The sequence below is a fragment of the Acartia tonsa genome, chromosome 10 (genome assembly GCF_053477335.1).
Source record: "Acartia tonsa isolate MP-2025a chromosome 10, ASM5347733v1, whole genome shotgun sequence".
NCBI classification, from domain to species: domain Eukaryota; kingdom Metazoa; phylum Arthropoda; class Copepoda; order Calanoida; family Acartiidae; genus Acartia; species Acartia tonsa.
In genome coordinates this window covers 18776856-18789878 of record NC_137269.1, presented here as the reverse complement: position 1 = coordinate 18789878, position 13023 = coordinate 18776856, and the positions used below count along the sequence as shown (strand labels likewise).

Below are 13023 nucleotides of genomic sequence, written 5' to 3'. Positions count from 1 at the left end.
GACCCAAGCTGTGGTACTAAAAATAGATATATTTTGATATAAAATACACAAACCACATATACACATTTACATAGTAAACCCAACTAGATTGGTAAATGGAACTGTACTTATTCCTTGATGGATTAGAGATATTACAAATATGCAATCAATGCCAATGTATATGTTCATGCAACACAGACAAATTCCTTCCTATTTTTTAATAAGTTATTTTTGCTCTTCTACTATGTATGATAAAACTGAGGTGAATTCTTAAAAAAACTTTTGCCCCACTAAAATCAGTTTGCCCTACTAAAATTTTAGTGAGGCAAAATTATCCCCTATAAATTTTTAGTTTGCCTCACTGATTTTAGTGGGGCAAAACTTTTTTAAGAATTCACCTCTGTTTTCCAGTATGGCTAGAAAACCGATTAATATCCACTGGATTAGAACCTCTTCTCAGCAATACTGAAAAAAATATTTAAATCATTGTATTACAGGCAATTTTCCACGAATATCAAAATCTTGAAATTAAAACCAGTTGGACTAAGAAAATTGATTTTAATCTTATAATTTTTCATTTTGATATCCGCTGAAAGTAGACTATAGCACTATGCGATAAATAAGTATTATTTGTATTCTTATTTTCTATCATTCTATGTAATGTAAATACTTTTTGTCTATGAAAAAAAAATTTACGTTATTTCCCTTATTTGTGTAGGAACATCACAAAACCTTAATTTAGCGTATACATCAAATTATGCAGAATCTTGCTTTCTCGAGATAAGTGCTACTTAATGCTTTAACATTATAAAATGATTCTATCCAATGATGTGTGTAATATTTTTACATATCACAACCAAAATGACTTATGAAATACCTTATGTTGTTAAAGATAAGTCTATGTTGTTCATCTAGTGATTTTAAACAATTTGTCAATTTTTCATGTAATAGATGTATTCTTCGGGAAAAAATCTTGAAATAAGGACTAGAAGAAATGTTCAAAGAAGATTCTAATTAAATAAGAAATTTATATCTTTTTTAACGTTTGGTATTTTTAAGAATTTTCAAACCACTGATCCTATTGGTTTGATTATCATTTGTCTGGTAGAAATGAGGGATATATTAAATTTCCAACAGAAAAAGTCTAAATGAAAAATCTCTTTCCTTAAATATTTTGAAGTATATGAAATATCAAAAATTGTTAAACTTCTTTCTCTCATAATTCAAGAAAAAAAACTATTCTATTACAGTATCTGTGTAAGCAAGCAATGCATCTTCCAGACCTAATAAATTTAATATTTTCTTTATCCTCTCTCTCCATACCTTGATAATGTATACACATTACAATGTGGTCACACCTCATATCTAAAGAGGGTAATACTCATATTTTGCAACTTACAAAAAGGCGTCAATAATAGTTTACAATTCTCTAAGTTTAGCTTTTATCATATACAACAGAAAGAATTCTTGAAAAGTTTTCTACCCTTTCAATCAATAGTTGCATAGGCACTTTTAAGGTTTTAGGTTAGAAAAATAAAGCCTTATGATTTAAAGGTTTATTCACCCCTACAACTCCCTTGACCCAAGTATCCCAAGTATCCCACGTTGCAGTGCTCTAGAACTTACTTTACCTTAACTAATGTAAGAAAATATTTAATTATCAATATTAATGTTAGGGCAAATCATTAGAAAGGTCTCTTAGAGAAAATAAAATATATTTCAAAAGTTTGAGGAATATTAAATATTTTTAGGGTGATTTATTAAAATATTTTTTGTGTTTATAGTAATTAATAAAAGTTGCAACTATTATTCGTAAAACACTTTGATAAAATATAATATCAAAATTTGAGTCAAGTCTTAGATGGGCATAAATTTAGCCCCAAGTGCTTCATAAATATTGCTTAGGTCTCTGTGTAGTATAAGGATAGTCACATAAATCATCAACTATAGCAATGTATTAACAAACAAGAATTCTTATAAAATAAAAAAACAAACATTGTGTCCATAAATCATTATTATATATAGTTACTATGTATTTTTATAAAGAAACATAACATATAATGTTACTATGAGTAAAGATACTCTCAAATAAATTGTCTTGTTTTTTTTTATGCAAATTTAAATTTTTTTCAGTCTTTATAGTCAAACTGATAATACAAGTATTAAGATTTTTAATATTGTACATTTCATAATTTATGTAATAGTATTTTAAATGTTGACATGTTTTGAGTTTGAAAGCTGCACATGTTAAAGAAATGTATCATTTAAAATAATTACATTTTTTTCCACATTTAGTAAAATATTAACTCTATAATAGAAATAATTATTATCCTTATTACAAACTCTCACCACAATATGGAAGTCCAAGCAGATGCTATTGTACAGCAGGAAATTCTAAATAAGAAAATATTATGGTTAAATGCTTCCCAATGGAAGAAAATTTATATCCCAACATTGGATACGTGGATGTAACAAAGAATAATCTTGATTTACCTTAATAGAAACAATTTTGGGTTTTATCAAGTAGAAATTAAGATTACATTTAAAGAAAAAGAATATTTATTTCTTGCATTGTAGTATAAACAGGTTTCCCCAGATATAAGATGTACAATTATTAGATCAAAACCAGTTTTTTTAGCCCCAAGATGCCAAAGGCATGGGCTAAAAAACTGGTTTTAATCTTATGATTGTGCATTTTATATTTGTAGAAAACTGGATATAATTTGATGCTAGACATAGTTTTTTGTATTGGTGAGAACCGGTTCTAATCCAACGGTTTTAAATGAATAAGAGAAATATAAGTATCAAATGATCTTATATAAACTTAGAAATGATCCATAAATGTTAGAAAATATATCAGACTTGGTACAAGTTGTTAGAATGCTAATAAGACCTTTAGTTGTCAACTTAAATTACATTCTATTTATTTACTTTCTATGTGTGGATATATATAACTATGGTGTGTGTAACATAATACCCTAAACATTTCTAAACTTGAGATACTGCCATGCTGGGATTTATTTGTGGACACATAGTCAAAATCTCAGACTTCTTTAGACAAAATAATGCTTTTCTTTTTTTATTGTGTTGTGATGGAAATAATTTGTAAACTATTTTTTCATTGACCTAATTTTGTTGGCTATCCATAAAATTTTAAATCAATTCTTCTTCCTGGTTTTATTTTTTGTTAGGAAGAGGTTAAAGTAATGTGGAGGTTTAGGTATTTCCAACTAAATTATGTATCTTTCATCTACCTCTCTATGGATTTCATCCCTCATTTCTTATTACTCAAATTTTCCCTTTCCATTCTCTCAAGTTTTTTACCCTGCCTCTTTTATCTCCATTTTGTTTCCCCCCAACAAAAGTAAAACTCTGTCTCTCTCTGATGATTTTCATCTGAAAAATTACTAATTTATTCATGTTTTGCCATTTCCTTCCTCTATTAGAGCTTATTCTAGCTTTAGGCAGGCAGATATCTCATATCTACAATGGAAACTGCATTTTTATTTCCGGACAATGCATTTTTTCCCTACGTGTGTAAAAATTATTTATTATTCATGCAATATGATCAAAAACCAAATTAAGCATAGAAAAGAATGTTCATTTGCTGTAATAAATCATAGAAAACAAATCAGAAAAATTCTTTTGTATTACAGAATTTTTTTTTAAGATAAACAATTATAGAAAAACAGCTGAACAGACTTAATATTATCATTGAGTTTTACAGCTCATAACTTAAAAAATAATTACATATATTAAAAACTAAAATGCTTATGATTATAGAGAGCATATATAATCTTATTATTATTATGATTGTTGTTTTGTTATTCGCATACTAAAAGTGAATTTATTCCTTCTTAATAATATTATTATAGATGTTGTTATGATCTAGCATGCAAACATATTATTGATAGTTTATTTCTTGATGTTATCACAAATATGTTATTGTACAATGCTAGCACTTTCATTTGAGAGTAAGAATGTATCAACATTTTATAAATTACATGTATTCCTGTACATAATTATTTATATATATTTTCTAATTTTATTTGTATAGTATATATATTTCATTATCAATATTTGCAATTAAAATTTCATATTTTGGCAATCATACCATGAGACTCATTATTTGTATTTTTTTTTATGTTATTTGAAATTTTAGTTGGTTTAGATTAGGACATATTTGCAAGCCTAAATCAATTCATTGTGGTAAAAGGAATTTATTTTACTATAATCATTTTACTAAAGTAAAGGTTTGGTGTTTTTTTAGTTTAAAATAATTTCATTATCATAGAAATAGATGATTTATAAATATTGCTTAAGAAATTAATACCAAGGGATTGAAAAGGCAGTGTAAATAGCCATAGCAATAATTTAGGCTTTTAATCAATTATAGTTATGATTTACTAAATAATTTCTATATTTTAGTATTCCTGTGTTGACCTGCGTACAGTATCATATGAGGTGCCACCTCAGGAGATGTTGTCCAGAGATTCAGTGACAGTCTCTGTAGATGCTGTCTGCTTTTATAAGGTACATTAATTTACAGATGTCTTTTATCCAGTGACCATGGCTCAACACTTAGCCCATCCGTTCATCGGTATGGAGGTGATTGGTTCGAATCTCGGCTTACAACTGTGTCATAACTAAAAATGTAAAAAATAGTTCCAATAGCTAATATTTCAGGTGCGTGACATAAATAGTTTATTTAGGGGGAATATCTTGGCCAAAAACAGGCGCAACTCATAACCATGCAAAGTTAGGACTTTTCAGACAAAGGTCATGCAATCAAAGAGTTGGTTGTCTGATGGGTGATGCTTAAATTATTACCCGAAAGAAACATTTAGTTCCCCTTAGTTATCCTGGGTTGTTGGACCTGGCGTTTGAGTGTCATGGACAGCATCACCGCCAATTTGAGATACTGACTCCTCTTTTTGTTTAAGCAAACTTTGAGATGTACCAGCTAATTATTTTTAGTAGCGAAGCTACTCTATAATTCGAAATGTTCGTCTGTCCGTCCGTCCGTCTGAGACAGAAAGGGGGAAAAGTGTTTTTTTCTCAGCTCCTATAAAAGATAGAGAGCTGAAATTTTCAGGGATTAATTATGTTAACAGTCTTCATATTTTCACCAAGTTTCATTAAGATTCGTCAGTTGGTTGGGGTGCTAGATCGATTCCTACATTTTTAAGTTTTCATGATTTTCTCAACTCCTATTCAACTTAGACGGCTGAAACTTTCAGGGATTGAATACTTTCATATTCTGCATACTTTTATAAAGTTTTATCGTGATTTGCTTATTGGTTGGGGTGCTAGTTCGATTCCTAGATTTTTAGGTTTTAATGATTTTCTTTACTCCTATTTGAGATAGACGGCTAATATTTGTAGGGATTAAATAAGTTCACAATTTATATATTCCCACAAATCTTACAAGGTTTCGTGATTTTTTTGTTTAATGTTTTTTTTGTATAAAGCTGCAATTAAGTTCATTTTTTCCGGATATCCATCCATAATTTTTGAGCTTCGCTACTTATGGATGTTGTCATCCTTGTTCTATTTCTAAAACTGCTTAGGAAGAAATACAGTTTAAGAAAACCCTTTCTCTTACAAATGTATTTAGAACACTTTTTGTTCAGCTGACTTACAAAACTTTAATTATCTTTCATCGTCCAGATAGGAAAAGTTATTTTTGATTATTTTTTCTCGTATTCATTCGAATCCGGTGGATAGGAACCGGTTCTCATCAATACGAAAAAACTATGTCTAGCATCGTATTATATCCAGTTTTCTACGAATATAGAAATGTACAATCATAAGATTAAAACATTGTACATTCTATATCCGCGGAAAGCCGTTTATAATACGATACGAGAAATAACTATTACTTGTTTATAAATAAGTCTCCGTTTTTTTCAACTTTTGATTATTCTTTACGTAAATCATTATTTTATTATTTATCTCTTAAATATTTTATATTCAACCATGTATAATATTATACTGTTCTATTAACTATCCATCTAACTATCTAAAAATGTTATATCTATCTACATACTACTCATTCATAATATCTATCTATATCTTCTATTGTTTGGTTTATCTCTGCTACTTCTATGTGATATGATATAAAAAAGATACATTATAAAGCATTCAATATATAATACATCCTCTTTATACACACGTACACACACAAATACACACAAATACACACACACACACACACACATACATTCCCATACACTAATACACACAAACACACAGACTAAAATACAGTTACAGGAATAGTTATTTATCGCATAGCATCATAGTCAGCTTTCCGCGGATATAAAAAAATTCTTTAAAAAGTGATAAATTAAAACCAGTTTTTTTAGCATCGTGTGGCTGATGGCTCGGGCTAAGAAAACTGGTTTTAATTTTATAATTTTTTTCATGATAATCGGGGGGAAATGTCTGTAATACGATGCTGTTCATAATTTTTCAGTATGGTTCAGAACCGGTTCTAATCCAGCGGATATCAATCGGTTTGGAAGCCATACTGGAAAAGATATTTATTTACCAATTTGAATTATGTAATATTTTGCTTGTTCTTTGGGAGAAAAATATAGCAAATTTCTCTGATCAATACTGATCACCTGAGGCAGGTTTTCGTTAATAAGAAAATAAATCATAAGGAGATGATATTAAAATCGGCTTATTTATGTTCTCTACTGCTTAAAAATGGTACCTAAAATTGGCATTGAAGCATTTTTAAGCTATAACTGTAATATTAATCCTCAATAATAAATAGACAAAATATGAATTTGAGAAAATAATCTACAGAAGTGCTATACAAAAATATAAAAGTATTTTAATATTTCTTTCAAAAACATAATATGTTTTGGTCGATTTTGTATGAAAATTGAATTTTGCATAAAAAATAATATTCTTACTACATATGATAAAGTATCCATGCAAAACTATGAAAAAAAGCTTTATATTGGTTGGTTAAATTTGATATTTTAAAGTTCTCAACGTTTTCAGTTAGTACAAGAGAGTATGTTATTTTTGTTCTTGTTAAATAATCTAAACCTTTAATTTTTAAATTAAGGTCTTTTTGACCTTTTTTCAGTAAAAAATATTATTTACTGATTTAGATTTTTTGAAATAAAGTATACACAACCCAAACAAATTTCAGTTATGTATAAAATTGAATTTTTTCAAAATGAAAAATTGAATGTTATGGAAAAAAGTACATTTGAATAATGGCAAACTCTGTAAAGGATAAAATGTTATAGAACTTGCTCCTTTTATTCATTTGGAATACAAAAATTGACCTATTATTATATATCACAATAGTTTTTCTTCTTTTTGTTTTACCTTTACAGTAAGGATACTCTACATCTCACTTTGTTCTTTTCTTTGTCTGAAATGATTATTTAGATAAAAAGACTTTTATACAAAAGCTCAATCCATATATAACGCGTTATGGAAAAGATTTTATTTATAATTGGTTTTTTTCTTCTCAAAAGTATCCAATTTTTGGGCTGCTATAGAAGATACATAGAAAGCTAATATTTTGGTGAAGATTCGTTGACCAAATTCTTTACAACCTACTTTGTCCGTATGTCTGAATAGCTATTTTGTTTACTTTTTGTGTCATTCTTGTCTGTTATGAAAATTGTTATAAATGATATATGTAGAGGAAGGGATATATTGTATTATTTTAACAAAAGAATTTATAAATAGAAAATGAACAATAACATAAGTTAATCATTTTGTCCAAAATATTTTATTATTAATAGATTATTTTCTTTCTAAGATAATTTTTTTATGTTTTTCTATCTTGCTATCAGCATCAGTTAATATCTATATCTATCTAGCTTTCTATGTATATGTCTATCTATTACATCTACAATACATATCTATCTACCTTATCAATTTTTACCTATCTGCACACTAACTATAGTTTAAATGCCAATCATTATACTGAACTATTTTCTAACCAATTATATCATACTTACCTACCTATCAATTTACCTGGCATATAATTAGAAGCTTTACAAAGTGTCTCAAAAAATCAGCTATGTTACGTCATAAAAATGAGAGGTTATCCATCTCTTTTTTAGGGGTTTTCTTGCCCACTTCTCCTCTCATCCTGCTTTTTTTTGACGACACTTTGTAAATTTAACATCCAACTAAACTCAAGACTGAAGAGGGTGCAATGTCCACCGAAATATATTTCAATAAATAGCTGGGAAGTATCAAAGACTTTTTCACTCAGTGAATTCTTCATATAATTATTATCAATGTATCTATCTATTTATGTTTTCATCCATCTATCTACTAATCTCCCCTTCCTTCTTATTTATCAATGTATCTCTCTATCTATGTTTTCATCCATCTATCTACCAATCTCCCCTTCCTTCTTATTTATCAACGTATCTCTCTATCCATGTTTTCATCCATCTATCTACCAATCTCCCCTTCCTTCTTATTTATCAATGTATCTATCTATCTATGTTTTCATCCATCTATCTACCAATCTCCCCTTCCTTCTTATTTATCAATGTATCTATCTATCTATGTTTTCATCCATCTCTCTACCAATCTCTCCTTCCTTATTATTTATCAATGTATCTATCTATGTATGTTTTCATCCATCTATCTACCAATCTCACCTTCCTTCTTATTTATCAACGTATCTATCTATCTATGTTTTCATCCATCTATCTACCAATCTCTCCTTCCTTATTATTTATCAATGTATCTATCTATGTATGTTTTCATCCATCTATCTACCAATCTCACCTTCCTTCTTATTTATCAACGTATCTATCTATCTATGTTTTCATCCATCTATCTACCAATCTCCCCTTCCTTCTTATTTATCAATGTATCTATCTATCTATGTTTTCATCCATCTATCTACTAATCTCCCCTTCCTTCTTATTTATCAATGTATCTCTCTATCTATGTTTTCATCCATCTATCTACCAATCTCCCCTTCCTTCTTATTTATCAACGTATCTCTCTATCCATGTTTTCATCCATCTATCTACCAATCTCCCCTTCCTTCTTATTTATCAATGTATCTATCTATCTATGTTTTCATCCATCTATCTACCAATCTCTCCTTCCTTATTATTTATCAATGTATCTATCTATGTATGTTTTCATCCATCTATCTACCAATCTCACCTTCCTTCTTATTTATCAACGTATCTATCTATCTATGTTTTCATCCATCTATCTACCAATCTCTCCTTCCTTATTATTTATCAATGTATCTATCTATCTATGTTTTCATCCATCTATCTACCAATATCCCCTTCCTTCTTATTTATCAATGTATCTATCTATGTATGTTTTCATCCATCTATCTACCAATATCCCCTTCCTTCTTATTTATCAATGTATCTATCTATCTATGTTTTCATCCATCTATCTACCAATATCCCCTTCCTTCTTATTTATCAATGTATCTATCTATCTATGTTTTCATCCATCTATCTACCAATCTCTCCTTCCTTATTATTTATCAATGTATCTATCTATGTATGTTTTCATCCATCTATCTACCAATCTCACCTTCCTTCTTATTTATCAACGTATCTATCTATCTATGTTTTCATCCATCTATCTACCAATCTCCCCTTCCTTCTTATTTATCAATGTATCTATCTATCTATGTTTTCATCCATCTATCTACCAATTTCCCTACTTCTTATTTATCAATGTATCTATCTATGTATGTTTTCATCCATCTATCTACCAATCTCCCCTTCCTTTTTATTTATCAATGTATCTATCTACCTATGTTTTCATCCATCTATCTACCAATCTCCCCTTCCTTCTTATTTATCAATGTATCTAACTATGTATGTTTTCATCCATCTCTCGACCAATCTCCCCTTCCTTCTTGTTTATCAATGTATCTATCAATCTATGTTTTCATCCATCTATCTACCAATCTCCCCATCCTTCTTATTTATCAATGTATCTATCTATCTATGTTTTCATCCATCTATCTACTAATCTCCCCTTCCTTCTTATTTATCAATGTATCTATCTATCTATGTTTTCATCCATCTATCTACCAATCTTTCCTTCCTTCTTATTTATCAATGTTTCTATCTATCTATGTTTTCATCCATCTATCTACCTATTAAACCACCAAATTATCTATTATCTATCTATCTCCCTACCTATTTATCTAAAGGGTGTTAAAAAAATAACCGATCGCTCACAATTTGAACCACCATAAGTACTTAAAATCTTGGATATAGAACCCATAATGTTTAGAGTTTTTGATGGGGCATGTAAAGACCTTTCTTTAGACACCTTAACAAGGTTTCTAACTCAATCTATGCCAATTTGACATAAAAAAAGACATTCCCATCCAACTTTGAGGCATGACGGCTCTGTCTATTCCTAGTTCTTGATGATTGCCAGGTCTTTCTTTTTGATGCAAAATTGGCAAAAGATTGTGTTAGAAACCTTGTTAAGGTGTCTAAAGAAAGGTCTTTACATGCCCCATCAAAAACTCCAAACATTATGTAGTCTATCTACAAGATTTTAGGTACTTATGGTAGTCCAAATTGTGAGCGATTGGTTTTTAAAAAGACAAATTTGTAATAAAATATGCACTTTCGGCGTAAGGCAAATTTCTCTGCAAGGGCTAGGTCTTAAGCTCTAGGGCTCTGGAAGGGTGAGTAGATTTAAAATTCAATATTGTTTTCTCATTGTCATTGCTTGGGCATGAATTCTATTATTTTTTATTAGTTTTGGATCAAAACTGTAAGGTTTATATTGAAAAAAGTGAAGCGATTGGTTTTTATTTTAACACCCTTTATATATCTATCTTTCTCTCTACCTAATGTAGACAATGTATGTTATCAGAATAATTGTTACAAGATAATAAATTTTCATCTAACTATATTCTCATTTAACAAGGATGACAACATCAATATGCAACTACAAAAGTAAAATATACTAAGAAACCATGCTATATAAGAAAACATTTAGATATAACATAAACTTAAAATTACAAAAATACAAATAAACCTTTTCTTCATATTAAAAAAAAGAGTTAGTTTTTATAAGAATAGAATAAGGTATAGAGTAGCTAATTCCTCTAATAAATAACTACCATATATACATATTATATATATTGGTTAGATAGTTATTAATCACTGATTCTTATATACTCACATAGTTATCCTTTTATTGAGGGGTCTTATAATCAAAATAATATTATATAATAGCATAAATGTTGATTTTAATCAAGTCCTTTTCTAAAAAAAAACTTTATCAGAGGGTTTGCCCATAGCCTTCATGAAATTTGATTCTAAAGAGTTATAAAAAAGTAAAATAGCTTAAAACTACCCATATGAAGTTTATCTAACAAGAACAATCCAATAGGACCTAAAGATTTTGAGATTTTTTCCTACAAGTAAGAATAAATCTTTATTGAGATTTTCAGAAATAAAGTCTTTCAAAAATCTATAGTTTTGAAAGGTTAATTTGTAAAACTGGTTAATTTGCTGCTTTGTGATGACACTGGTTTTGGTATATTTATCTCTATCTGTATCTATATAAATTATCTACATATATTATAAAGATCATCAGTGATTAAGAACAATTGTACCAAAAAAAAAATATTCATTTGTTTTAAATTTCTATATAATAAAGTATTTTATCTTGAAAAATAAGAAAAAAATAGTTCTATATTTACTTAAATCACTACCTTATGCTTTTCACCATGGAAAAAAACAATGTATATAAATTATCTTAATTCTGTTTATTACTGTTATTGTGGGGATCAGAGAATAAAAGGATTACTTTTTGCTCTACATATGTATGCAAATGATTATAAAAAAATGAATGTACATTTTTTTCTGAACTTTTTATAAAAAATACACTAAAATCATGCTTATATTATCAAACTTAAAGTTGCCTTTTCTAGAATATAAGATCAATATATCAAACTAGCAACTTACCTCTACCATCTAGGGTTTTTTATTCAAAGGGGATATAAAAAGAGCTTAAAATCATCCTAAGAATTAAATCTGAAAATTTAATAGCCTTAAACCATCACAGGACCTATGTAAAGCTTATCTGAATTAGAGAACCCAAGCAGTTCAATATTTATTAAGATCTTAAGCTTCAGACAAACAAATTTTACTACTTTATACTATAGGATACATAGCTACAATATCCCCATGCCAAAGTTTCCCCATTTCGGGCACACATCAATCTGTATCACATCAAACCTTGTATAAATTGTAAAGTCTGTCTTTAACAAAAGCATTAATATTTAGGATCATGGAAAGAAAACAAAGTAGCGGATTTCATTGCATTTTTACAGTAGCTTTTGTTAGATTATTTTATTTTAAGTAAATGTTTGTGATTTCCCCTCAGGGTTAGGAAATTGGCTCTGCACTAAAAATATGGGGCGGCTACTTTGAAAATACGACGAAATCCGTTACTTCGTTTTCTTTCCATGATCCAATTTTAATATTAAAAAATAGCTGTGCACAAAACTTGATCTAAAGAGGCTGTTAGATAATAGCGATATAAAGAATGATTCCGTGTTAGATCTGGATGCATTATGCTGACATATAATTTCATTGTTTCATGCTGGGTCCTATTCATGAAAATTATGTTGATACAATTAAGACAATGGAATTCAAATGTTTGATAATATTTACTACTTCAAGTTTTTTAATAATTACTTTATGACTATGATTTTTAGTAAAACATATAATAAGAGGAGCTTTGTTTAACAGAGTTTGGCATTGTTTACTTGGTAGACACTAATCAAACTTGAGTGACGTACCATCAATTGTCAATTGTCTGCCTAATTGCCAAGTTTAGTGTCCATTCAAAATTACAAAAAGTATAATATTATCTCTACTTTGATATCTATCAGCCGTTTTATATAAATGACTTTGACAATTTTAGCAGTTTAGCTTTAATAGCAGCCGAGAAAAATCACGTCTTCCCCATAGTTGTACAAACAGACGAACAGAAAATTGCTTGTAAAAAGAAGTAAAACTGTTTAATATTACC

At 28.7% G+C, this 13023-nt stretch overlaps 1 protein-coding gene across 7 annotated transcripts in view; it reads left to right on the top strand.

Moving 5' to 3' along the window:
- The window catches only part of LOC145329588 (band 7 protein AGAP004871-like), a 98259-nt gene that overhangs the window by 63558 nt on the left and 21678 nt on the right, over nt 1–13023 (top strand). For all 7 annotated transcript variants that reach the window (XM_080173877.1, XM_080173872.1, XM_080173876.1 and 4 more), the window contains one exon: nt 4408–4512. In XM_080173877.1, coding sequence (XP_080030003.1) covers nt 4408–4512 — 105 coding nt within the window. The remainder of the gene's footprint in view (nt 1–4407; nt 4513–13023) is intronic.